This window comes from Belonocnema kinseyi, chromosome 2, assembly GCF_010883055.1.
Source record: "Belonocnema kinseyi isolate 2016_QV_RU_SX_M_011 chromosome 2, B_treatae_v1, whole genome shotgun sequence".
Classification (NCBI taxonomy): Eukaryota; Metazoa; Arthropoda; class Insecta; order Hymenoptera; family Cynipidae; genus Belonocnema; species Belonocnema kinseyi.
Window position 1 is genome coordinate 158,283,351 of NC_046658.1, and position 26,825 is coordinate 158,310,175.

A 26,825-nucleotide genomic window follows, 5' to 3' on the forward strand; every position below is an offset into this window, starting at 1 on the left:
CATTGAGTTGTATTTTTTTCTAATTACTGTAATTTTAAATTCAACAATAATTTTTGAAAAAATACATTGAACATTGAATAGAAATTTCATCAATCAAAATATTTCACTGTCGTATTTTTGATAAATAAATAATATTTAATAAAAAAATTATTTTTTTAATTTTTCAAATTCGGAAATTTTCGAATATTTTGATCGGTGAAAAGTATCCATTTCCATTTGGTTTTTAATTTTTTTTTAATTAATCGAGAATTTTTTTTTTATATTGTCATTTTACGTTTAAACAATAATATTGAAAAATGCATTACACATTTAGAAGTAAAACTTCATCCAAAATATATTGTATTATGGTTCTTTTTTACAAATAAATAATATGTATTTTAAACAAAAAAATGTATTTGTTTTGATTTGAAAATTTTACAGTGTCTGATGTTTTATAATTCAGCAATTCTCTCTTTCGTGAATTTTCAAATTCTTTAATATTATATGCTATATTTTGATCAATAAAATTTTCTTTGAAGTTTTTAGTGTATTTTTTTCAAAATATTGTTTGCATTTGAAATAAAAATTTGCACATTTAAAAAAAAATTTCATCCAGAAACTTTTTTTAAAATTATCGTTATTTAAAATTAAAAAATGTACGTAATATTTTTATTAATGATTTTTTAAAGAATGTTTTGTGTATTTTCTTAATTCATTGTTTGCATTTCAATATAAAATGATTAAAAATTACTGTGCAAATTTTAAAAAAATATGTTTCATCGAGTGGTATTTTTAGAATTCTTGTTATTTTAAATTCAAACTATTATTATTACAAAATACATTGGAATTTTGAAAACAAAATTTCATTGATCAAAATAATTTTTTTTTATTTTTAACAAATAAAGAATATTTATTCTTAAAAAAAATTTTAATTGTCTAAAATCGGGAATTTTACAGTGCCGGATATTTTGTAGTTTTTAAATTTAAACAATAATTTTAGGAAATATATTGAAAGTTAAACAAAATTTTAAAACGAAATTTTATTGAAAATATTTAATTATTGAAATTTTACAGTGTCGGATATTTTCCATTGTTTAAATTTAATTAATAATTGTTAAAAAGACTGAACGTTAAAAAAAAATTTTTCTTGAATCGAAATATTTCATTATTGTATTTTTAATAAATATATAATATAGTATTAAAAAAATGTAATATTAAAAGTTTCTTAAATTATTGTTTGATTTCAATTATTTTAATTTTAAATTAAATTAAATAATGTCCGAACTAGAAAATTCTCGAATTAAAACAATCTAAAAATTTTCTTTCAAAAATATTATTGATTACAAATACAATAATCAACTATTTTTATAACAACAAAAAATTTTTTCAATGTTTAAAATTTCTGACATTATTTTTATTTTCAATTCTAACAATTTCAGAAACTTTAAGCATTAAAAATATTTGATCGTTGTATTTTTAATAAATAAATAATGTTTTGTGAACATTTTTTTTATTTTTAAAATATTTTAATATGATAAATTCTGCAGGAATTTTATTATTCGGGAATTTTACAATTCTGGAATTTCGCAGCGTCGGAATTTTATTTTTCTGGAATTTTCAGTCATCTCTATATTCTTACTTGAATTGAAAAATTGCCGACTTTATAATAGATCTTTCATAAATATTATTGATTGAAAATACAATAATCAAATCTTTATTTAAAAAAAAATTATTTTTAATGTTTAAACTGTTTAAAGTTTCTAAAATTATTGTTTGATTTAAATTATTGTTATTTTAAATTCAAACAATGTCAGAAATTTTAAAACTAAATATAATTTTTTCTATTACGGGTCTTTTGTAATCTAATTATTTTTCTGTATTTTGTATTTACTAATCTCTCGGAATTTTATCATTAAGGAATTTTCCAATTTTAGATTTTCCGTGTTGGGATTTAATTTTCTTATTTTTCAGTCATCCTCATATTATCGTCCTGAATTGGAAAATTCATGTTTAATAAAATTCCCGACTGTCTTTCATAAATATTTTTTTTTTGAAAAGAGAGTTATCAAATGTTTGGATAAAAATTTTTTTTAATTTTCAAAGTTTCTGAAGCTATTGTTATTTTTAATTCAAACAACTTCAGAAACTTTAAACATAAAAAATAATTTGTTAAATAAAAATATTTGATCATTTTATTTTCAATACAAAAATAATGTACAATTTTTTTTATTTTTTAAAGTTAGCAATTTTCTAGTCCGGATATTTTATAATTAAATTATATATGGCATTTTATTTTTCAGGATTTTTCGTTAATCTCTATATTAGTGGATTGGAAAATTCCCGACTTCATAATAAATCTTTTATACGTATTATTTATTAAAAATACAATAATCAAATGTTTTTATTTTTTCAAATATTGTTTTTAATGTTTAAAGTTTCTAAAATTATTGTTTGATTTCAATTATTGTTGTTCTAAATTTTAAAAATTTCGGAAACAAATTTAACTAATTTATTAATTTTTAAAAATTCAGCAATTTGTTATTTCGGATATTTCATAATAATTTCTAGAATTTCAGTGTCGCGAATTTTATTTTATTTTTCAGTCAACCCTATATTATTGAATAGGAAAATTCATTGTTTATTGACTGTTTATTTTCGAATTATAACATGTTCGAACTAAAAAATTCTCAAATTAAAAAAATTTAAACATTTTCTGTCTTTAAAACAAAACAAAAATATATTTTCAGTGTTGCTAAAATTATTGTTTAAATATAGAAAGAACAATAATTGAACAAATTATGTTGTTATTTTAAATTCAAAAAATATTTTTATAAACTTTAAACATTAAATACATATTTTTTATAAAAATATTTGATATTTGTATTTTTAATAAATAAATAATATTTATAGAAAACAAATTAAATTGTTTAAATTCGGGAATTTTATCACTGCTAAAATATAATCAATAATATATTTCCGAGTTTAAGACTATTCTCAATTTGTCAAAAATTCCTAATTTTTTGCAAAAACCTAATTTTCTGATTTTTTTTTTTTAAATTTACAGAGGAGGTGGTGACTTCAGGCCAGTAATTCACTACCGAGATCTCGACGCGCCCCGAGAACCAGACGAATTTCTGTAATCTATTCTCCCTTCCGGGAACTTTACCCGAAGAATAGACTTTTATTTTATGTTTGTTGCATATTATAATTACTAAAAAGAAAAGAAAAAAAATTCCGAAGAAAAAAACTCGGAATGAAAGAAGCTTTTTTTACACTGGTGTGTGAGTCCGATTTTGTATAAACGGAACAATTTCATATTTCTCTTTGACAAGAAAATAGTTCGCGACTTTTCACTTTTATTAGATTTGTGACATGTAAATGTAATCTTATCATAGTAATGATGTAGAATTTTCCGCATTTTTTGGCTCCTTCAATTTTTATAAAATAGAGATCTACTTGAACTTGAAAAATGATTTTAATGCCTTTATTTCTGTGTAAAAACGACTCTATGAAAATATTGTTAAACCATTTTTTGAATAATATTTTCAAATGTCCATATTTTTGGAACATTTAATTGAATTTTTATTAAAAAAAGAAAAGAATATTATTTCATATTGGAAATGTAATTTTGTGTAGATTTCTAATGCAGAAGACAGGAATTGTATCAGTTGCGGCTTAAAATCAAATAAAATGCTGGAAAATATAATAAAGTGTTTTTTTTTTTTTCTTTAAAAAAAAGTAAGAAAACCTTTCATCAATAATAATTTTTTATTAATAAGTAAATTAATTTCATTAATTTCATATATAATAATTCATATACAATATACATATATTACTTGCGCTTCTCTATTTAAAATACTGTGTGTATTGTACAAAGTCTTGAGTGACATTGGCAATACAATTCATTTTTTTTCTATTATTTTTTTTTTTCATGCATTTTTATAAAAATATCTAAGACGTTCGGTCTCTGCAATGTTGCTCGTCGGTTCCGTCACCACAGTCATCGATTCCGTTGCACTTCATATTCTTTGTGATGCACCTGCCGTTTCTGTTGAAAAAATGTTTGTTTTTTTTTTAGAAAATTAATTGTGGATAATATGTAATTTACTGAAAAAAAAAAAATAGCAGGTTCGAAAGACATAAATTTTGGAAATTTTAAATGGCGCAGATTTTTTTTTAGTTTATATAGGAGATAACATTCATAGAGCCCTCAAAATAAAATAAAAAATCAAGAATTTAATTTTGTATTGAAAATTTCGAAATAATGATATTTTAAAACAATTTTTTTTTTCCAATTAATTTTAGTTGTGGTATTAAACCAATTTTGAAATTCTCTGACTTTTCGGCGACTATGAGTTTTAAACCAATAAATTTATTTCACTATTAAAAAAAAAATAATTTTTTAACTAGAAAATTAATTTTTTTATCAAATAATAAGAATTTGTTACAAAATGTATCAATTTTTAACTAAATAGTTTACTTCTTAATTCAAAAAGATAAAATTTATCAAAAAATATAATAATTAACTTTTTAGTCCAAGCAATTAATTTTCAATTACAACAAAAAAAAATGAATTTTCAGTCAAAGAGATCTTTAACAACAACAAACATTAATTCTAAAAAAAGTATAATATTTCCAATAATTGTATTTTTAACTAAAAAAAGTACATTTTCCATAAAACGTGGAATACTCAGATTATCAGTTAAACTAATTAATTTTCAATAGGATAAAAATTTTTCATTAATTTCAGTCATAAGAAAGTTACATTTAAACCTAAAGAAATGAATTTTTAATTTTAATTTCATTTTTCACCAAATAGTTGATTTTTCAACCAAAAAGATGAATTTTTAAACAAAAAAAATTATTTTTTACCAAATAATACAGATTAAAAAAATATATAGTGTTTTTAGAATTCTTGTTGTTTTAAATTGAAACAATTATTATTACAAAATACACTAGAATTTTGAAAACAAAATTTTATTGATTAAAACATTTATTTTATTTTTAACAACTAAAGAATATTTATCCTTAAAACATTTTTTAATTGTTCAAATTCGGAAATTTTACAGTGTCTGGTATCTTTTACATTTAAACAATAATTTTAAGAACTATATTTGACGTTAAAAAAATTTATTACTGAAATTTTATTGATTAAAATATTTAATTATTGTTTTTTTTTACAAATAAACTGTATTTATTAATTTAAATTTTTTTATTTTTTAAATTCGGAAATTTAAATTTTAAAGAAGTCTGAACGTTAAAAAAATATTCTTGGATCAAAATATTTGATTATTGTATTTTTAATAAATATATAATATTGATTAAAAACAATGTTTTTAATTATTTCAATTCTAAAATAAATTAAATTAAAAGTTGAAAATTGTTTTAATAAAAAATCAATTTGCTAACCAAATAGTTAATTTTTCAACCAAAAAGATTAACTTTCAACCAAGAAGATTAATTTTTTACCAAATAAGACGATTTTTTTTAACAAAATATATCAATTTTTAACCAAATAGTTTACATTAATTTCCAATCTAACAAGAAAAATTATCAACAAAATAATTTAATTTTTAAGGGGAAAAAAATGAAAAAACCCAATTTTCTACAAAACAGTTGAATTTTCAAAATAAAAATATGAATTTTCAAGAAAAGATTTAATTTTCAACCAAAAAGTGGACTTTTCAATTAGAAAAGACAAGAAAAAAATATTTTAACAAAATAGTTGAATTTTCAATCAATGAAATGAATTTTTATACAAAAGAAAGAATTCACAGTCAATGAGGAACAAAAAAAATAGATGCAAAATCTTGAACTTTTATACCGAAAAAACAGATTTTCTACAAAACAGTTGAGTTTTCATAACAAAAATACGAACTTTTAACAAAAAAGTAGATTTTCAAGAAAATTGTTGAATTTCGAAACAAGGAAATTAATTTCCAAAACTAAAATTATAACTATTTAAATTAAAAAAGTTAAATTTTCAACAAAAAATAGAATAGTTGAATTTTCATCCAAAGAAATTCATTATTAACGAAAAGGTGAAATTTGAACTAATAAGATTACTTTTCTAACAAAAAATATAAATTTCCAAGCAAATAAAATTAATTTTGTAACAGAATAGTTGAATTTTCAACCAAAACGAAGAGGTTTTAAACAAGGTAATCAAATTATTACCAAAAAAGACGAATTTTTAATGAAAAAGTGGAATTTTCAATTTAAAAATTCAAATATGTTCAAAAATATATATTAAAAAAAAATTTTTTAATTAAAGTTTCATTCCGAAAATATGAATTTTCAAGAAAAAATTTTAATTTCAACTAAAAAGATGTGTTTTTAAATAAAAAGATTAAATTTTTACCAATAAAGAGAAATCTGCAACCAAAAAGTGGAATTTTCAAGTAGAAAAGCCAAGAAAAAAATATATAAAAAAATTTCAACAAATTAGTTAAATTTTCAACCAATGAAATGGATTTTTATACAAAAGAAAGAATTCATAGTCAACAAGGAAAAAAATAGATGCAAAATCTTGAACTTTTATGCCGAAAAAACAGATTTTTTACAAAAAAAAAAAAACAGTTGAATTAGCAAAACAAAAATATGAATTTTCAAGAAAAATGTTAATTTTCAACCAAAAAGTAGACTTTTCAATTTAAAAATTCTAAAGAAAAATATTCAAAAATATTTCAAAATATACAAAAAAAATTTCAATCAAAGACATTAATTTTCATACAAAAGAAAAAATTCAGTCAATAAGAAAGAAAAAATTAGATGCAAAATCTTGAACTTTCATGTGGAAAAGAAAGATTTTCTACAAAACAGTTGAATTTTTAAAACCAAAAATATGAATTTTTAAACAAAAAGACGAATTTTCTACAAAACAGTTGATTTTTCAAATAAAAAATACGAACTTTTAATAAAAGAAGCTAATTTTTAAGAAAATTGTTTATTTTAAAACAATTAAATTAATTTTTTAAGCTAAAATGATGAATCCTTAAATTAAAAAAGCTACATTAAAAAAAAAATAGAATAGTTGAATTTTCAAGCAAAAAGATGAGATTTTAAACAAGAAAATTACAGTTTTACCAATAAAGACGAATTTTCAACAAAAGAAGTGAATTATCATCAAAGAAAGATTGCACAGTCAATGAGCCCAACAAATAAATCCAAAATTTTGAATTTTCAATGAAAGCATTCAAAAATATTTTTCAAAAAATTTCAACAAAATAGTTTAATTTTCAACAAATGAAATGAATTTTTATAGAAAAGAAAAAATTTACAGTCAATGAGGAAAAAAAATAGATGCAAAATCTTTCACTTTTATGTCGAAAAGACATTTTTTCTATAAAACAGAGGGATTTTCAAAACAAAAATACGAATTTTGAAGCAAATATGTATGTAATAGTTGAATTTTGTAAATTTTATAAAAAGTTTCTTGATACTTTTAGTGCATAACGATTTTCTCAACGGCAGTGAGACCACCCATTCTTGGCAGCTCCCCAATTGTTGGACAATCATTGAGCGACGGTGCCAAGAATTAGTGCTCTTACCCTATTTCTTTAAAAATTTACATGGAAACACTATAATATTATCATAAAAAACTCACATCTATTTTAGAGAAAAATATATAAATTTAATCGATCAATGTAATTGTTGGAAAGTAATTTAAAAAAATAAAAATAGTGAATATACTGAATATATAAATAAATTAAATTCATAATTATTTAACAATAATATAATGATAAATATTATATAGATACATACATTATATATAATATATAATATAAATAATATAATAGTATTAATAATTATTATTAATTCATAACGAATATAATTAAATACATTTAAAAAACCGTTTTGTAGAAAATTCCTCCTGTTTTGGTTGAAGATTCATCATTTCACCAGAAATTTGATTTCTTTGGTGGAAAATTTAACTATTTTATTATTGGTAAAATTTTATCTTTTTTTTTTATTGAAAATTTTAGCATCTGTTTGAAAATTCGTATTTTTTTTTTAATTCATCATTTCAGATGAAAGCCCATTCTTTAGGTTAGAAATTTATTCATTAAAAAAAAATTATTATTCTTTTGTTGAAAATTAATTTAGTTTACTTAAAATTTAATTATTCCATTGATGAAAATTTGTCCTTTTAGCACAATGTAATTTTCGTTGGCCAAAAATTCATTTTTTTGGGGTTGAAAATTCACCTTTTTAGTAAAAAATTTATTTCTCTCATGGAAAATCGATCTATTTTGTTAAAAATCATTTTTTTAGAAATGAATTTTTTCACTACAATTGAACTATTTTATTATTGGTAAATTTTTATTTTTTTTTTTTAATCGTGACTATTTGTTGAAAATTTATCCTTTTTGGCAGAAGACTTATCATTTTAGTTGAAAATAAATTAATTTTGTTGAAAATTTAAATATTTTGTTAGAAACATTTTTTTTTCATTAGAAGTTTACTTCTTTACCACAAATTAATATTTTATCAGTTTTAATATGAAAATTAACTATCAAGTTGAAAATTAATTTCTTTGTTGAAAAATCTAACAATTTATTTGAAATTTGGTTTCTTTATTGAAAACTAATTTATTTACTAAAATCAAACTAATTAAAATTTTCTAAAATCGAACCGAGAATAAAATAGGTAAATTTTCAGTTAAAGGTATTGATACTCACCAAAAAAGAAATGATTTATCAACTAAATATTTAAATTTTCTACTAAGAGATGAATTTTCAACCAAGAAGATTAATTTTCTATCAAAAAAGACACATTTTTACAAAAAAAATAGAATAGTTGAATTTTCAGGAAAAAACTATTTTTCAAGAACAAAAATCTTTTTAAAAAAAAGGTTTTCAACCACAGAAATAAAACTTCAACTAAAATAATGAATCTTTAACCCAAAAGAACGAATTTTTAACAAAATAATTCAATTTTCAAGAAGATAAATGAATTTTTAACTAAGAAGAATTATTTTCGACAAAATTCATGAACTTTCAACACAAAAGTTTATTTTTGAAATATAAAAAGGAAATTATGAACAAAAAATGAAATAATAAAATTTTTTACTTCAAAAAAATCAATTTTCAACTAAATGGTTAAATTTTGAACTAAGAAGATGAATTTTCAGCTAAAATTATTAATCTTTAAGAAAATAGTTTTTGCACCCAAAGAGAATAATTTTTAACTAAAAAACACCTTTTCAACAAAAAATAGAATATTTACATTTTGAGTTGAAAGAATTAATTTTGAACTAAAACGATGAATCTTGAATTTAAAAAAATAATTTTGAAACAAAGAAGTTTAATTTAATTAAAATTAAAACTAATTTTCAACGAAATTAATTAATTTCCAATCAAAAAGATGAATTCTCAATCATAGACATTAATTTTAAATAAAATAAAAAATAAAAGGAATTTTCAACCAACAATGGAATAGTTGAATTTTCAGGTGAAAACATCATTTAAAACAGAGATTTCAACAAAATAAATGAAGTGTTTTTGAAATTGAAATTTATTTCCTACAGAGAGTTAAAAAAAATTAACTGCTCATAAAAGAGATGAATTTTTCGACCTACAGGTGAATTTTCAACCAATTAATTAATTTTTAAATAAAATAATTCATCTTTTTAGTTAAAAATTCATTTCTTTGGATAAAAATTATTTTTTTTTTGTTTCCGAAGATTGAACTATTTTATTTTTTATAAAAATTGATATTTTCGGTTAAAAAATGCGATAATTTTGTTAAAAATTCGTTCATTTTGGTAAAAGATTCATAATTTCAGTTGATAATTCATTACTTTTGTTGTAATTTTAAGTATTTAATTGAAAATAATTTTTTTTCTACGAAAATGAATATATTTAACTAAAAACTTAACTATTTAGTTTTTTGGTTAAAAAATTATGTTTTTTAATTTGAAAATTGAAAAATTTTGACGAAAATTCGTCTTCTCAAGTAGATAACAATTCTGGTTGCTTGGTCATTATTTTTTTTTGTTTGAAAATTTCACTAGTATGACACAGATTCATGTTTTTTTTTAAATTAATTTCTTTGGTTGAAAATAAGTTGCTTTTTTTTGGTTGGAAATTTTGTTTTACTAAAATTGAACTATTTTATTGTAGACAATTTTTTTTTAATTCGTCTTTTATGGTGGAAAATTCAACTATTAGATAAAAATTCGTTGTTTTTTTGTTTTTTCAGTCAAAGATTCATTATCTCATTAAAATGAAATTTTCTAAACTGAAAATATAACTATTTCATTTTTGGATTGAAAGTTTTTTTTTCTTTTTAATTGAAAGTTCAACTATTTATATTATAATTAATTTATTTTGTTGAAAATTTATTTTATAGTTGAAAATTCAAATATTTGGTTAAAAATCTTTTTTTTTTTTGATTGAAAATTAATTTTTTTACTAAAAATTTAACTATTTTATTATTAGTAAAAATGTATATTTTTTTAGTTTAAAATGCAACCATTTATTTGGTTTCGAATCTATCCTTTTTTTTAAGGTTAATTTTTTTAGTTGAAAATTATTCTTCTTTTAATTGAAAATTCTACTATTGTGTTGATAATTCATTTATTTAAAAAAAAAATCGTTTTTTAGTTGAAAATTCAACGATTAGATAAAACATCTGTTTTTTTTTTTAGTTGAAGACTTTTTCAACTGAAAATGTAATTATTTCATTTTTAAATTAAAATTCATCTTTTTTAATTGAAAATTCGACTATTTGGTTAATATTTTATTCAATTTGTTGAAAATTCTAAAATATATCTAGTTAAAAATTCAAATATTTGGTTAATTTTTTGTATTAAAAATTAATTTTTTTAATCAAAATTTAATTATTTTATCATCAATAAAAATGTATGTTTTTTGCTAAAATGCGAACAAATATTTGGTTGCAAATTTATCCTTTTTTCTTGAATGTTGATTTTTTAGTTAAAAATTAATTTCTTTTGTGGAAAATCAGTTGGTTTTTTTGGTTGAAAATTATTATTATTTTTTTTTTAATAATTGAACTATTTTATTATTGGTACAAATTAATGTTTTCGGTTGAAAATGCAACAATTTTGTTGTAAATTCCTCCTTTTTGGTAGAATTTTGATTGAAAATTCGTCCTTTATGGTTGAAAATTCAACTCTTATTTTTAAAAAAACTTTTGAGTTAAAGATTCATCATTTTAATACAAAGATAATTTTTGTAACTGAAAATGTTACTATTTCATTTTTGGGTGAAAATTGATCTTGTTTAATTGAAAATTCAACTATTTGGTTAATATTTAATTTATTAAGTTGAAAATTCATTTTACTGTTGAAAATTTAAATATTTGATTTTTTTATTGAAGGTTAATTTTGTTGCTAACATTTTCTCTATTTTATTATTCGTAAAAATGTATTTTTTTTTGGTTCGAAAGTTCATTTAATTTAGTTAAAAATTAATTTCTTGGGTAGAAAATTAGTTGTTTTTTTTTTGTTAGATTTTTTAAAAATTAAAATTGAACCATTTTATTATTGGTACAAATGAATGTTTTCGGTTGAAAATGAGGCAATTTCGTTGAAAATATATGTCGTTTTCGGTAGTACATTTCCGTTAAAAATTCATTTATTCTGTTGCAAATTTGTCTTTTACGATTGAAAATTCAACTCAACAAAAATTAATTTTTTAACTCAGAATCTAACTATTTCATTTTTAAATGAAAATTTATCTTTTTTATTCAGAATTCAACTATTTGGTTGATAATTCATTTATGTAGTTGAAGATTTAAATATTTTGTTAGAAACATTTTTTTTTCATTAGAAGTTTACTTTTTTACTACAAATTAATATTTTATCAGTTTTAATATGAAAATGAACAATTAAGTTGAAAATTAATTTCTTTGTTGAAAAATCTAACAATTTATTTAAAATTTACTTTCTTTATTGAAAACTAATTAATTATATAATTAACTATTCAATTTTCAATTCGTCTTCTCAAGTAGCTACTAATTCTGGTTGGTTGATAATTATTTTTTTACCTTGAAAATTTCACTAGTTTGATACAGATTCATGTTTTTTGTTAAAAACTAATTTTACTTTGAATTTTACAAACAAAAATTTACTTAAGACTTAATTAATTAATTAATTGACTTAATTTGTTCGTAAAAATTAAACTTTTTATGGTTAAAAATTCGAATATTTGGGTGAACTTTTTCGTTAAAACTTCATCATTTGAGTTTAAAATTAATTTTTTATTTTTAAATTTAACTATTTTGTTGAAAATTCATCTGTTTGATTGAAGATTTATTATTTTCGTTGAACATTTAGGAACTTAGCTAAAACCAATTTTTTTAAATTGAAAATTAATATCTTTAACCAAAAATTTAACTTAGCAATTTTTGGTTATAAATTGATAAGTTAAAAAAAAATTCAATTAAAGATTCATCATTTTAGTTAAAAGATAATTTTTGTAACTGAAGATATAACTATTTTATTTTTGGATAAAAATTGATCTTGTTTAATTGAAAATTCGACTATTTGGTTAATATTTAATTTATTTTGTTGTAAATTCGTTTTATAGTTGAAAATTCAAACATTTGATTTCTTTTTTTCTATTGAATGTTAATTTAGTTACTAAAATTTTAACTATTTTATTATTCGTAAAAATGAATATTTTTTTCGTTAAAAATGCGACCGTTTATTTTATTGCAAATTCGTCCCTATTTTTGCTGAAAATTCAACTACTTTGTTGAGAGCTAGAATTTTGGACTGTAAATTCCGTGAGCTATTTTTGACAAGACTATAATATTTCTTGATCGAACAGTGACCCCATAAAGAAGAAATATTAATGACCCTACAACTGGTCTGACTTTCTGTCCCGTTTCTCGTGAAAAAAATTAGCATTTATCGACAACATTTCATTGCTAAAATGATTCATAGTCATGCGAGCTGGTGCTTGTAATAAATTAAATTCTAAGATTCTATTCGCCGAAGAATATTTATAGGAAGACCCTCGAGTCTTCAGTGACACAGTCTTAGGACCATCATTTGCGCACAAGCCTTTATTTGCATAATTATACTTGTAAATAATATACAACGATGCTGAATGTCAACGAGTCATCGATTGATTTCTTTCTCTCGATTAACGGCTTTCGTTCACGCCCACGATTCCGGAAATCAATTAATAGCGCCAAGAAAGTTAAAACCGTTCTTTAATAAATTTTTAAAAAACTTTTTTTTTTAAATCTTCATTTTTATCTGGGTTTTAATATGTTTTCTAATTTGGGGAATGTTTTTCGATTAAGTGGAACTAGTGTTTTTAGAGGACAAGTTTTTATTTGATAATTTTTCGATTTTTGTAAAATTTGATCATTCATTTATTTAAGGATAATTTCAAAGATCTTGTATTGATTAAAATTATGCAAACGTGATTAAAGTGATTAAAGTATTATTTTTTATTTCATAAATTATTAAATTTAACATTTATTTATCGAAAATGTAATTATTTTTTAACGAAAATTCGTCTACAGGTGTAGAAAATCATCTCTTTTTAGTTGAAGTTTAATCTTTTTCGGTTAAAAGTACAACTCTCGTTGGAAATTGTACTATTCGATTGAAAATTTTTAATTAATTGGATTGGTTCTGTTGCAATCTTTTTTCTTAATTAATTTTTTCAACTGAAAATTTAACTATTCTATTTCTATTTGAAAAGTCGTCTCTTCTTGATAAAAAAATTAATATTTATGATTGAAAACTCATCTTTTTGATCAAAAATTGATATATTTCGTTGAAAATTAATTTTAATTGTTTCAAAATTATTTTTTTAAATTCAAAATTCATCATTTTAGATGAAAATTAATTTTTTCATACTGAAAACATAAATATTCGATTTTTTGTTTAAAATTTATCTTTTTTAATTGCAAATTCTACTTTTTGGCAGGTAATCTTGTTGATTGAATACTACATTTTTAGTCGAAAATTAGCCCTTTTTGTTTAAGATTTAAAATTTGAGTCAAAAATGTATTTTTTTGTTGTTGAAAATTTTACCAAGTGGTTGCACATTTTTTTTAGGAAAAAAATTAAGCATACCATTTCCGGTTCACAAATGATTTTTTTTAGTTCAAAAATCAACTCTTTTGTTGAACATTCATGGATTTTGTTAAAAATAATTCTTTTTGGGTAAAAATTGAACTATTGTGTTAGAAATTGCTACTTTAAGGTTGAAGATTCATTTTTGTGATTGAAAACTGAAATATTTTCTCTAAAATGAATTTTTTTATTGAAAATTAATTTTTTTACTGAAAAATTTAACTATTCAATCATTTATAAAAATTTATCTTTTTGTTGAAAATTCGTCCTTTTTAGTAGAAAAATAATCTTCTTGGTAGCAACTTCATCTTTTTGTTTAAAAATTCTTTTTTTTTTAGTGGAAAATAATATTTTAAATTGGAAACTTAACAATTTAATTCATGATTCAAAAATTATGTTTTTTCAGTTGAAAATTCAACTATTCGAGTGTAACTTCGTGAAGATGGGTTTAGTTTAAAATTCATCTTTTTACTTTAAAATTTAAATTTTTTTTGAAAATTCGTCTTTTAGATTAATTTAGATTGATTGATTTTTGGTTTAAAATTCATATTTTTTAGTTGAAAAATAAACTTTTTTGTTGAAAATTCATGCATTTTGTTTAAAAAAATACATTTTGGTTGAAAACTTAAATATTTTTTTTAATGATTTCTTTTATGTAATTTTTTTTTTACTGAAAATTTAACTATTCTACCATTTGTAAAAATTAATCTTTTTGTTGAAAATTCGTCCTTATTAGTAGGAAATTAATCTTCTTGGTAGAAACTTCATCTTTTTGTTTAAAAATTCTTTTTTTTTAGTGGAAAATAATATTTTTAATTGGAAACTTAACAATATAATTCTTGTTTCAAAAATGATGTTTTTTTCAGTAGAAAATTCAAGTATTCGAATGTAACTTCATGTACTTTGTATGGAATTCGTCTTTTGTCAGAAAATAATTATTTTTGGTTCGACATTCATTTTTGTTTAAAAATTCCACTATTTTGTCAAAAATTCCTTTTTTTTATTTGTTAAAGATTTATTTGAGCTAAAAAATACATTTCTTTGGTTGAAGATTGCACTATTATATCGAAAGATTATTTTTTTGGTGTTGAAAACTTGTTTTTTTAGTAGGAAAATCATTTTTTTAATCACAGTTGATCTATTTCATTATTTGTACAAATTGATCTTCTGATGGTTGAAAATGCGAGTATTTGATTGAAAAATTATCGCTTTGGATAGACAATTAATATTTTTTATTACAAATTCAATTTTTTGGTTGAAAATTTAAGTATTTTGTTGAAAATTCGTCTTTTTTGGTTAAAGATTAATCTTTTTTTTTTAAATTTTTTAGTTGAAAATTGATTTTTTGACTGTAAATAACATTTTTTAAATTAAATTTAAACTAAACTTCTTTGTTTAAAAATGAATATTTGGCTTAAAGATTCATAATTTTAGTTGATAATTAATTTTTTTAAACTAAAACCGTAAATATTCGATTTTTTGTTTAAAATTGATCTTTTTGGTTGAAAATTCATCCTTTTTGGTAAACAGTTTATTTTCTCGGTTTAAAATTTATCTTGTTCGTTAAAAATACGTTTCTTTGGTTGAAAATTGAACTATTATATTAAAAAATAATTTTTTTGTTGTTAAAACATTTTTTGCAATCGGAAATTAATTTTTATACTCAAATTTCATAATTTGTAAAAATTGATCTTCTGGTCGTTGAAAACTCGAGTATTATTCGAGTACTATTTTTGGTTTAAAATTTATATTTTTTAGTTGAAAAATAAACTTTTTTGTTGAAAATTCATGGATTTTATTTAAAATAATACATTTTTGTTGAAAATTGAAATACTATTTTGTTGGAACTTCCTCCTTTTATGTTAAAGATTCATTTTTTTGTTGAAAACTTAAATATTTTTTTTTAAATGAATTTTTTTTTGTTGAAAATTATTTTTTTTACTGAAAATTTAACTATTCTACCACTTGTAAAAATTGATCATTTTTGGCTGAAAATTCGTCCTTTTTGGTAGAAAATAAATCTTCTTGGTTGAAAGTATATCCTTATGTTTAAAAATTCATTTTTTTAGCAGAAATTAATATTTTTAATTGAAAACTTAACTATTTCATTCTTGGTTCAAAACTGATGTTTTAATTCAAAAATTATGTTTTAATATTTCTTTTCGGTTCAGCATTCATTTTTTTATTTGAAAATTTCACTATTTTGTCAAAAATTATTTTTTTGTTTGTTGAAAATTTATAGTTTTTTTAGCCGGAAATTCATTTTTTTTTACTAAAATTGCACTATTTCTTTATTTGTAAAAATTGGTCTTTTTATGGTTAAAAATTCGAATATTTGGGCGAACTTTTTCGTTAAAAATTCATCATTTGAGTTTGAAATTAATTTTTTACTTTAAAATATTTTAAAATTAACCTTTTTTAGTAGAAAAATCTACTCTTTGGTTGTAAATTCGTCTTTTCCAGTAGAAAATCAATGTTCTTGTTAAAAAATATAAAAATGTACATGAAAAATGATTTTTGTTCGTTTGAATATTCATCGTTTTTTTTTTTGAAAATTCATTTTATTGTTTGAAGATTTGATTATTTTATAGAAAATTCGTGATTTTTTTCGTTGAAAATGAATTCTTTTCTCTGAAGACTATTCCAATTTTTGTTGGAAATTGACCTTTTTTAGTTGAAAGAAAATTCAACTATTTTGTAGAAAATGAACGTATTTCCTTGAAAATTCGTCCTTTTTGGGGTAATTGATTTTTTTTGTTTGAAAATTCATCATTTTGACTGAAAAGATAAAAATTTTGTTAAAAATGTATCTTAATAAGTTTAAAATTGAACTATTTGCTGAAAAATTAACGTCGTTCGTTGAAGTTTACATTTGATAATTTTTCGATTGAAAAAGTTAAAAAAAGAGTTTGACTGAATCGAGAATTTGTTGGTAAGTTGGTCGAGGAGGATAATTGAAAGATCCGGTATCGATTGAATGTATGGAAACGAGACTCGTTTTACTACTTACTGGCATGTAAATTCGTGTTTATTACATCGCCCTTGGCACCCATGCGGCTCATCTGACCCATCCGCGCAATCCCGCAGTCCGTCGCAGAAACGGGCCCTCAATATACATTGGCCATCGCTGCACGTGAATTCGCTTTCCAGCGGACAGGCTGGAATCATATCAATTACATGCATTATCCCTAACTGATTATTCAAGGTTCTGAAGTAGTGTCCCACTTTATACAATGTTAAGAGTCTCAGTTGATTATCGAGTATCGGCTCTGCTTGGAAAAAATTGCTTCTTGATTTTGTCACGTTTTTTTATTATTTATATTTAAATTTATATTTTAATTATCAGGGGAAATTAAAGGAAGTACAGGGAATAAGGGATGGAAGAGTAGCGGAAGTAGAGTAAGTATGGGAATTGAGAGGAGGGGAAATGAGATTAGGCGATGTTGGGGTTGGGGAAGTAGGTAAGTGATAAAATAGGATGTCGAAAGAGAATTAAGGGAGTGGTGAGGAAGTGAAGAGGGAAATAAGAAGAGAGATAGTATGAAAAGAAAGGGGAAGTGAGAAAAATGAGGAGAGAAGTGAGAAAGGAGAAATGATGCGAGGGTGGGGGAAGTAGGGAAAATGATTGGTGGGTAAGTAAGATCAAAGGTGGAAGGGAAGTTTGGAGAAGTGAAGGCAGGGTAAGCAGACGAGGTATATGAAATGAGGGGAGAGTAAGTAGAGGAAGCATGGGAAATGAGTTAACGGAAATTACGGGGAGTTAAGCGTGGGGAAGGAGGGTAAATGGAGGGAGGAAAGTAGGAAAATGACGGGAATTAACGAGGGGAATTACGGGGAGTTAAGGGTGGGTAAGTAGGGTAAATGGAGGGAGGCGAGTAGGAAAATTATGGTGAGCGAAAGTGGAAGAAGTATAGGAAATGAGAGGGAGGTAATTAGTGGATGCAAAGGAAATGAGATGAGGGGAATTCAGGGGGAGGAGAAGTAGGATGAGATGAGCGGAATTCGGGGAAGTTAAGGATGCGGAAGTAGCTAAGATGATGGAATGGAAAATAGAAAAAGTAAAGGCAGAGTAAGTATGAGAAGTAAAGGATATAAAGGAAAGGTAAGTAGGGAAGCGAGAGAAATTAGATGGGGGAATTCGGGAAAGCAGGTAAAATGATAGGACGGAAAGTAAGAGGAGTGAGGTTTGAAGAAGTATGGAAAATAATTGGAGAGAAATTGGGGGAAATGGAATAAGAGTAAGTAGGAGAAGTTTAGGAAATGAGGCCAGAATAAGTAGAAGAAGCAGGTGAAATGGGATGAGGGAATACAGAGGAAGATATGGTCGGGAAGGTGGAAAAAATGAAGGGGGGAAAAGTAGAAGATGTGCGAATCAAAGAAGCTGCGAAAATGATGTTAGGGAAGTAGAAGAAGTATAGGAAATGAGGAGAGGATAATTAGTGGAAGTGGGGGAAATGGTATAAAGAGAATTCGGGGTAGTTAAGGGTCGAAAAGTAGGTAAAATAATTGGGGGGAAAGTATAAGTGAAGCGAGGGTTTATTAGGGGCAATGATGGGAGGGAAAGTAGAAGAAGTGAAGGGAGGGTAAGTAAGAGAGGTATAGGAAATATGGGGAGAGTAAGTAGGGAAAGCAGGGGAAAGGAGATGAAGGAAATTAAGGAAAGTTAGAGCTGGTGAAGTAGGTGAAATGTTGGAATGGATAGAAGAAAAAGTAAAGTGAAGATAAGTATTGAAAGTATAGGAAGTGAGGGGAGGTAAGTAGAGAAACTATAGAAAGTGAGGGGAGGAGAAGTAGGGGAAATGAGATTAGGGGATGCTAGGGATGGGAAAGTAGGTAGATGACAGGATGTAAAGTAGGAATAATAAAGGGAGGGTAATTATGGGAAATTAGATGAGCGGAAGTTGAGGAGGTTAGGGATGGAAAAGTAGGTGAAATGATGGGCACAAAAATAGGAAAAGTGTAGGGATGGTAAGTAGGAGAAGTATAGGAAATGACGTGGAAAGTAAGTAGGAGAAACGAGAGAAATTATATGAGGGGAATTAGAGGAAGTAGGTAAAATGATTGGAGGAAAATTAAAAGAAGTAAGGGGGAAGCAGGGAAAATGATGGGAGGGTAAGTAAGAGCAATGACGGAAGGGAAATTGGGGGAAATGAAGGGAGCGTAATTAGAAGAAGTATAGGTAATGAGGGGAGGGTAATTAGTGGAAGCACGGGAAATGAAGTGATGCGGAAATATAGGAAATTAAGGGGAGGGTGAGTAGTGGAAGTGAGAGAAATTAGATAAAGGGAATTCGGGGAAGTATTTAAAATGATGAGAGGAAGAGTAAGAAAAGTGAAGGTTGGAAAGTATGGAAATGACATGAGGATAAGTAAGGATAATCATGGGAGGGAAATTACGAGAAGTGAATGGAGGGTAAGTAGGAGAAGTATAGGAAATAAGGGGAGGGTAAGTAGGGGAAGCGAGAGAAATTAGAGGAGGGGAATTCGGGGAAGTAGGAAAAATTATGGGAGGCAAAGTAGAAAAAGTGGGGGTTGCAGAAGTCGGGAAAATCATGATAGTGAAAGTAGGTGAAGTGAGGTTTGGGTAAGAAGAAAAACTATGGGAGGGAAAATAGGAAAAGTGAAGAGAGGGTAAGTAAGGAAAATGATAGAATGAAAAATGGGAGAAGTAAAGGGGGTGTTAGTAGGGGGAGTATAGGAAGTGAGGGGATGGTAATTAGAGAAAGTACAAGAAGAAGGGCAAATACGAAAAATAAAAATAGGGGAAGTTAGAGTCGGGGAATTAGATACGCGATGAAATGGGAAGTAGAAGGAGAAATAAGGCATGAATGGGGAAGTGAAGAGGAAAATAAGGGGACAAATAGTAGGGGAATGGAGTGAAAGGAAGGGGAAGCCAGAAAAATGAGGGTAAGAGACGTGAGAGAGAAATCAAACAAGGGGTGGAAGATTACAGAAGTATTTAAAGTAATTATTAATTCTCCTAAACGTTTTTCTAGGACGAATTTAAATAAGAGTATAAATTTTCTAGTCGTAAAAAAGGACACGTGACATTTAAATTTTCTTTTTATAATTTTTCCGAGTATCGTAGAAGTAGAAAAGGGCCAATTTGATCTGGACGTGTAGCTAATTACACGTAACGTTTAATGAGCTCGAGCCTAGAACTCAATTACCAAAGCCTCGTAAAACTGTATAAAGTAATGGATAGGTCTGATTCACGAAATGCCACTCACACTCACCCAATGTGCAGTTTATCTCGTCTGTTGCATCCCAACAATCGATTTTTCCATCACACCTTCTATCCAGCGGAAGGCAGGAAGTTTCATTGCCACATTGGAAGTGCGTCTCAAGATTGCAATCTAAAAAAATCAAAACTTCGAATCATTAGGATCAAACTTTTTTGAAAAAGTTTGCAAATTTCTCTCAAAAAATTATTTAATTTTTTTTTTGAGATTCCCAGCCGAAGGTCTTCCAACTTAGGCCTTGTTGAAAGTGAGTCGTTCATCAAATGAAATGTTCAAAAATTAAATCACGGTTAATTTCTACAGATCCTTTCTAAATGTAAATTCCTTTGAGAATTCAATTTTCTGTAGAATAGTTGATGAAATCGACAGAAATAGCAACAGTGTTAAATATAATTTTAATAAAAAGAGAAATCCACCTATTAAAATTGTATATTTATTTTTGCGATTAGGAAAAAAATCGTAGTTTTCGTTTTAATTTTTATCCCTGTTAGTTGAATTTCAGTGAAATATTATATACAATTCTGTTTGGATGTTTCTTATTAAAACACAGTTAAATTTACTTATACACCAGTAACTCTAAGCTAGAAAATAAAAACAGGCAAAAATGGCCCAAAACATTATTTTTATTTTACAACTTATGTTGGTATTAATTAATTTTAGTATAACATTACATTAGGCAATTCAATAAACTGAATAATGGACATTTTGGGCAATCCTTGCATAATAACTAAGGATGAAAAAATACCTTCTCAAATCGAGGAATTAAAAAAATTTTAATTACGATATATAATTGATTAATATTATGAATAACCCGTATATCAAAATACATCGCCAACTATAAACGGATGTTCTTTTCAATACTGGAAATGGGATTTAATATAATTGAGAGGTAGATTTTTCAGAGTTGGGATATGGACAACTATAAACGTGTGGCGTTATAACTATAATCGGATGGTTTATTTAAAATATTGTATATGTAGCAAAATTTAATTGAGAGGTAGATTTTTCCGAATTTGGGCATCTACAACTTTAAACGAATGTTTGTTAAAATAGTGGAAATGTGGTGAAATTTAATTGGGAGGTAGATATTTCCGAATTGGGGTATGCACAGCTATAAACTTGTGGTTTTTGTAAATACTGGAAATGGTTTCAAATATAATTGAAACGTGTATTCTTCTGAATTAGGGTTTAGCCAACTATAACCGGGTGTTTTGTTTGAATCTAGAATTAGGGTTAACTATAATTAATAGGTCTATTTTTCTTAGTTGGGGTATTTACAACTACAAACGGTCTTTTTTAAATATTGGAAATGTGGTCAAATATACTTGAGAGCTAGGTTGTTTCGAGTTGGGGTATGGACAACTATAAACGGAAGGTTTGTTTTTGGAGTACTGGAAATGGGGTCATATACATTTGGGAATTAGACTTTTCCGAATTTGGGTATGCCCAACTATAAACGTGTTGTTTTTGTAACTACTCTAAATGGTTTCAAACATAATTAAAATGTGGATTATTCCGAATTAGGGCATGCCCAACTATAAGAGGATTTTAAAAAAATCTGAAATTAGTTTTTTTTTAATTTTAGAAATGGGTTCAAATATACTTGAAAGGTAACTTTTTTCTAGTTGAGGTACGGAAAACTACAAACACGTGTTTTTTTAAATATTGGAAATGTAGTAAAATATAATTGATAGGTAGGTCTTTCCGAATTGGGGTATTCACAACTTGTGGTTTTTGTAAATACTGGAAATGGTTTCAAATATAATTGAAACGTGTATTCTTCCGAATTAGGGTATGGCCAACTATAAGTGGATGTTTTTTGAATATGGAATTAGGGTGAACTATAACTAATAAGTAGATTTCTCTTTTGAAATTTGTTGTATTTAAGAATGTGTATATTTCCCTCAACTTGAGTGATTTGGGGTATTGTCATTTATAACTGAGAGGTCTAAATATATTTGACAGGTAGATTTTTTCGAGTCGGGCTTTCAAAGACTATTAACGGATGTTTTTTTAAGCACTGCAAAGGGGTTCACACATAATTGAGAGGTTTTCTGAATTGGGGTACAGAGAACTATAATCTGTTGTTTTTTTTTAAAATACTACTCTCTTTTTGGCATAATGTAATCTGGATGCGGTTAGATGAAACGAGGATTATATCAGAGGGATGTTTCGAGGAGAATAGATGACAGGGATGTATTATATGATGAAAAATAGCCAACGGAAGCCCCGCAAACAATAGTAAAGTAGAAAAGCCAATAACAGAAAGAGGCACAATAACTGGGCTAATGCAGTCGTATACAGGTAGGGCCAGAGGACATTCGCAAGAGAGATAGAAATAACAGGTGGAGATATTATAAAGTAACAAAGCGGGCCCTTGAGCTTACAAAGGGATTCATTCGCATTCAGGTTATAAACTATAAAGAGACGTACTTGCGATTCGCTAACTCACCGCAATTGTATTCATCCGAGTGGTCGTAGCAATTCATGTGTCCGTCGCAATGTTTCACTAAGGGGATGCAAAGAGTGTTCTTACATGTCCACTCATCATCCAGGCAGTAATGTTCCACATCCACGCATCTAAACAAATTTATTTATTTATTGCAAAATTTTCACTCAAATTTTAAGATAAAATATTATAGGATAATCGGTAGAGTCCTGTGATTATTTTCCTATTCCTTTTTTGCGATTGTAAGAAATTTATTATAGATATATAGTTATTGATAGTTAGAATTGAAATAAATGATAGAAAACTACAGATATCACAGATCCTGGGATATAATGTGTACTTTTTTCGCGCTTTTTTGCAAAAATGGGGTATGATATAGACAATATTGCAAGGCACTTTTTTTATTTTGTAAGATGACTTTTTGAGCTGGCTTCGAAAATTGATCAGAAAATCCAACTATTCTTGGTTGAAAACTAATTTTTTGGATGGAAAGTCTGCCAGTTTAAGTTGGTTACGGAATTCAACTGATTTGATTGAAAATTCGAGTTATTTTTTTAATCCAATTAATTTGTAAAAATCTCGCTTAAATTTTGGTTGAAAATAAATTTAAAAAAAAAAATGAAAATATAACTATTCCATTGTTTGTTTAAAATGTACATCTTTAGTTAAAAATATAATTATTGGGTTAAAAATGAATCTTTCGTAGTTGGAAATTTTTGTATTTTGTGGATAATTCAATTTAAAAATAATATATCTTCTTGGATAAAAAATCGACTATTTGGTTGAAAATTCTACTATTTAAAATAATTAATACTATTTTTTTAAAAAAGTGGAACTCATTTGTTGAAAATTCATTAATTTTTCGGTTTAAATAAAAAATTTGAACTAAAAATTTAACTATTCGATTTATGGTTTAAAATTGATCTATTTCGGTTAAAAATTCAACTATTTTGTTGGAAATTAATCCTTTTTAGTTGGAAAGTCATGTATTTCGTTGCTAATTTCTCTTTTTTCGTAGAAAAAATCTTCCTAATTAAAAATTCTACTTTTTGGATAAAAATTGAACTATTCTGCTGAAAGTTCGTTTTGTATATTTGGTTGAGAAATGATTTTATTGTGCAAAAATAAATCTTTTTTGGTTAAAAATTCATCGTTTTTGATTGAATTTAACTCTATTTTATTTCAAATTATTTTTTTCGGTTCAAAAATCAACTAACTTTTTTAAAGTTGAACTACTTTGTAAAAATGAATTTTTTTATTGAGGATCGATTATTTCCTTAAATATTCATCTTTCTTAATTGAAAATGATCTTTCAGGTTGAAATATTTCTTTTCAGGTTTAGAAATTAAAACACTCTAATTTTTAACTTTAAAAAATTAATATTTTATTTAAAAAAGAACAATTTGGTAGAAACTTTGACTGTTTGGTTGAAAATTAACTTTTTTTAAGTTCATATTTTTGTTTCATAATTAAAATATATATGTTAAAATTAAAGTATTGTTTTTAGAAATTCATGATTTAAAATTTTTCCTTACAATTTAGAAATTCCACTAGTTGGTAGAAAATTCCTGTATTTTATTGAAATTGCATTTATTTAGGTAGAAAATTTATTATGTTCATTGAAAATTCATCATTTTCATTGAGGATGCGACTATTTTTTTTTAATTGGTCTTTTTTAGTTAAATTTAAATAGTAGAAGATTCTTTCTTTTCAAAGTAACTTTTTTTTAAAGTGAAAATTTAACTATTCTATTTTTGGTTGAAAATACAACTAATCTCTATTTTTAGAAATATTCGACTTTTTAATTTGCAAACAGAACTATTTTGTAAACAAAATGGTCTTTTGTTGTTGGATTCAACTGGTTGCTAAATAATTTTTTTAATGAAAAGTAATTTTTTAAACTAAAAATTTAACTATTCCATTTTTGGTTTATAATTGATCTTTTTCAGTTAAAAAATCAACTATATGTTTTAAAATTATTCTTTTTTAGTTGAAAATTCAAATACCTGGTTAAAATTTATGTATTTTGTTGATAATATGTCTTTTTGTTAAAAATTCAACTTTTTTCTTAAAAGATGAACTATTCTGATGAGAATTCATTGGTTTGAGAATTCAATTATTTTGTTCAAAATTTTTCTTTTTATTGAATTCAACCGTTTTTTATTTAAAATTAATATGTCGTTTTATGCAAAGATTAACAAGTTTCATTGAGATTTCCTTCTTTTTGATTAAAAAATCAATTAATTGGTTTAAAGTGTAACTACTTTGTAAAAAATTACTTATTTTCATTTTTGTTCGAAAATTTATTTTTCATATGTTAAAAATTCAACTATTTTTCTAGAATGTGGCGAAAAAATATCAGAAATCGATTATTTCAAAATTACTGATTGAAAAAATGCGGATTCGACAACTCTGAAATCAATGAAAAGTGAATTTCCAAATCAGCCAATTCAACTTACTGATGAAATCAATTATTTTACATTAACCAATCTGATGAATTTTTATCTTAAAATGGTCAATTTTCAAGAACAAAAGATGACTTTTTAAACCCGGAAGATTAACTTTTTACCGAAAAGGCCAATTTTTGAAGAATTACAAAATTTTTCAAATAAGAAGTTGAATTTTCGATAAAAAGATAATTTAAAAAAAAACGAGTTAATGTCAAAATAGTTAAATTTTTAAATAAAATCAGAAGATGAATAAAAATGATAAAAAGAGTAATTTTAATCCAAAAACGACGAATTTTCGATAAAATGGATAAATTTTCAACCAAAAAGATGAATTTTCATTTAAAACGGAATGATAATCAACCAAATTATCAAATTTTTAACATAATAAATAAATTTGTAAGCAAAAAAATGATTTTTCAAGAAAAAAGAGAGGTCCGTAACCCACAGAATTAATTTTTAATCAGTCAGTTCAACTTTTAATAAAGTATTTGAATTTAAGAAGTTCCACCAAAATGATTAATTTTCAACAAAAAAATAATTAAAAAAAAACATAAATTATTAACAAATAGCTAAATTTTTAACCAAACAAAATAAATTTCCAATCAAACATGGAATAGCTAATTTTTAAAAACAAAAACAATACGTTTCTAACAAAATAATTATATTTTCAACTCAAATCATAAATCTTCAACCAAAAAAATTATTTTTTAACAAAGCAGTTTCAACCAATAAAAGATGTCGATTTTTCATAAAAAACGTTAAAATTAAGCAAAAAGAAAATTTTCAGCCAAAATGATTTATTTTCGACCTATAAAGACGAATTTTAAACAAAATATGCGGAATTTTAAATAAATAGTTGAATTTTTAAATAAAAGCTCAATTTGCAACGAAAAATGGAAAAGTATAATTTTTAGTTAAAAAAATTAAATTCCACCTAATAAAACAACGAAATTTTCACAAAAAAGTGACATTATCAACCACAGAAATAAGAATTTAGATAAAAAAATGACTTATTAAAAAAAAAGTGTAACAAAGTATAACTTTAAAACAAGCGGCTGGATTTTCAATTAAAAAAGACATCTTTGATTAATATAATCTGTCGAATTTTGACTCTCTTAAATTTAGATTATTTTTATTATTTATTATTTACTTTTTTTCTTAAAGAAACTTTTCAATTTCAAGATCCAGAGTGTTTGCACAAAAGATTAGTTTGTGAAAGAGGATAAAAATGGCATTAAAATGATATTGTTTGTTAAAGTAGCCTTGCCAAGTACTTAAAGTTGGCTGCTTGTTCTAACCACGGTCTGAAGACCTGCTGGCTGGCTGATTATCATAATTGGCATTCCAGTGAATTATTGTGGCAGAAATGACTAAGTCTACTATTACGGCATTATACAGTTTGCGGTTTTCTTTTTTCCGCAGAAAACAGATGCACCATAAGGACTGTTTTCAAGATAAGACAAAAGAGGTATATTACCTAATAAACATTAAAGAACCGCAGGCAAAATTAAAGAAATGTACTTTAAACAAAATTACTACTTCTCTTTGCAGTCCTCATCCCACTCACTTCTATTCCCCCCTCTACTAACTTCATTATTATTTGTGCACTCTAATCCTATTTTTATTTCTCCTATCATTTTT

At 24.5% G+C, this 26,825-nt stretch overlaps 2 protein-coding genes across 2 annotated transcripts in view; one reads left to right on the plus strand and one right to left on the minus strand.

The window, feature by feature from the left end:
- LOC117183046 (serrate RNA effector molecule homolog) overlaps positions 1 to 3,685 on the plus strand; it is a 93,731-nt gene extending 90,046 nt beyond the window's left edge. Inside the window, exon 17 of the mRNA XM_033376199.1 lies at positions 3,044 to 3,685. Within this exon, the coding sequence (XP_033232090.1) occupies positions 3,044 to 3,119 (76 nt within the window). The 3' untranslated portion in view covers positions 3,120 to 3,685. The remainder of the gene's footprint in view (positions 1 to 3,043) is intronic.
- Positions 3,686 to 3,865: 180 nt separating this feature from the next.
- The window catches only part of LOC117167851, a 435,057-nt gene continuing 412,097 nt past the window's right edge, over positions 3,866 to 26,825 (minus strand). Inside the window, exons 5-8 of the mRNA XM_033353059.1 lie at positions 22,738 to 22,865; positions 20,274 to 20,399; positions 17,055 to 17,202; positions 3,866 to 4,027 (exon numbers count right to left, since the gene is read on the minus strand). Of these exons, the coding sequence (XP_033208950.1) occupies positions 3,931 to 4,027; positions 17,055 to 17,202; positions 20,274 to 20,399; positions 22,738 to 22,865 (499 nt within the window). The 3' untranslated portion in view covers positions 3,866 to 3,930. The remainder of the gene's footprint in view (positions 4,028 to 17,054; positions 17,203 to 20,273; positions 20,400 to 22,737; positions 22,866 to 26,825) is intronic.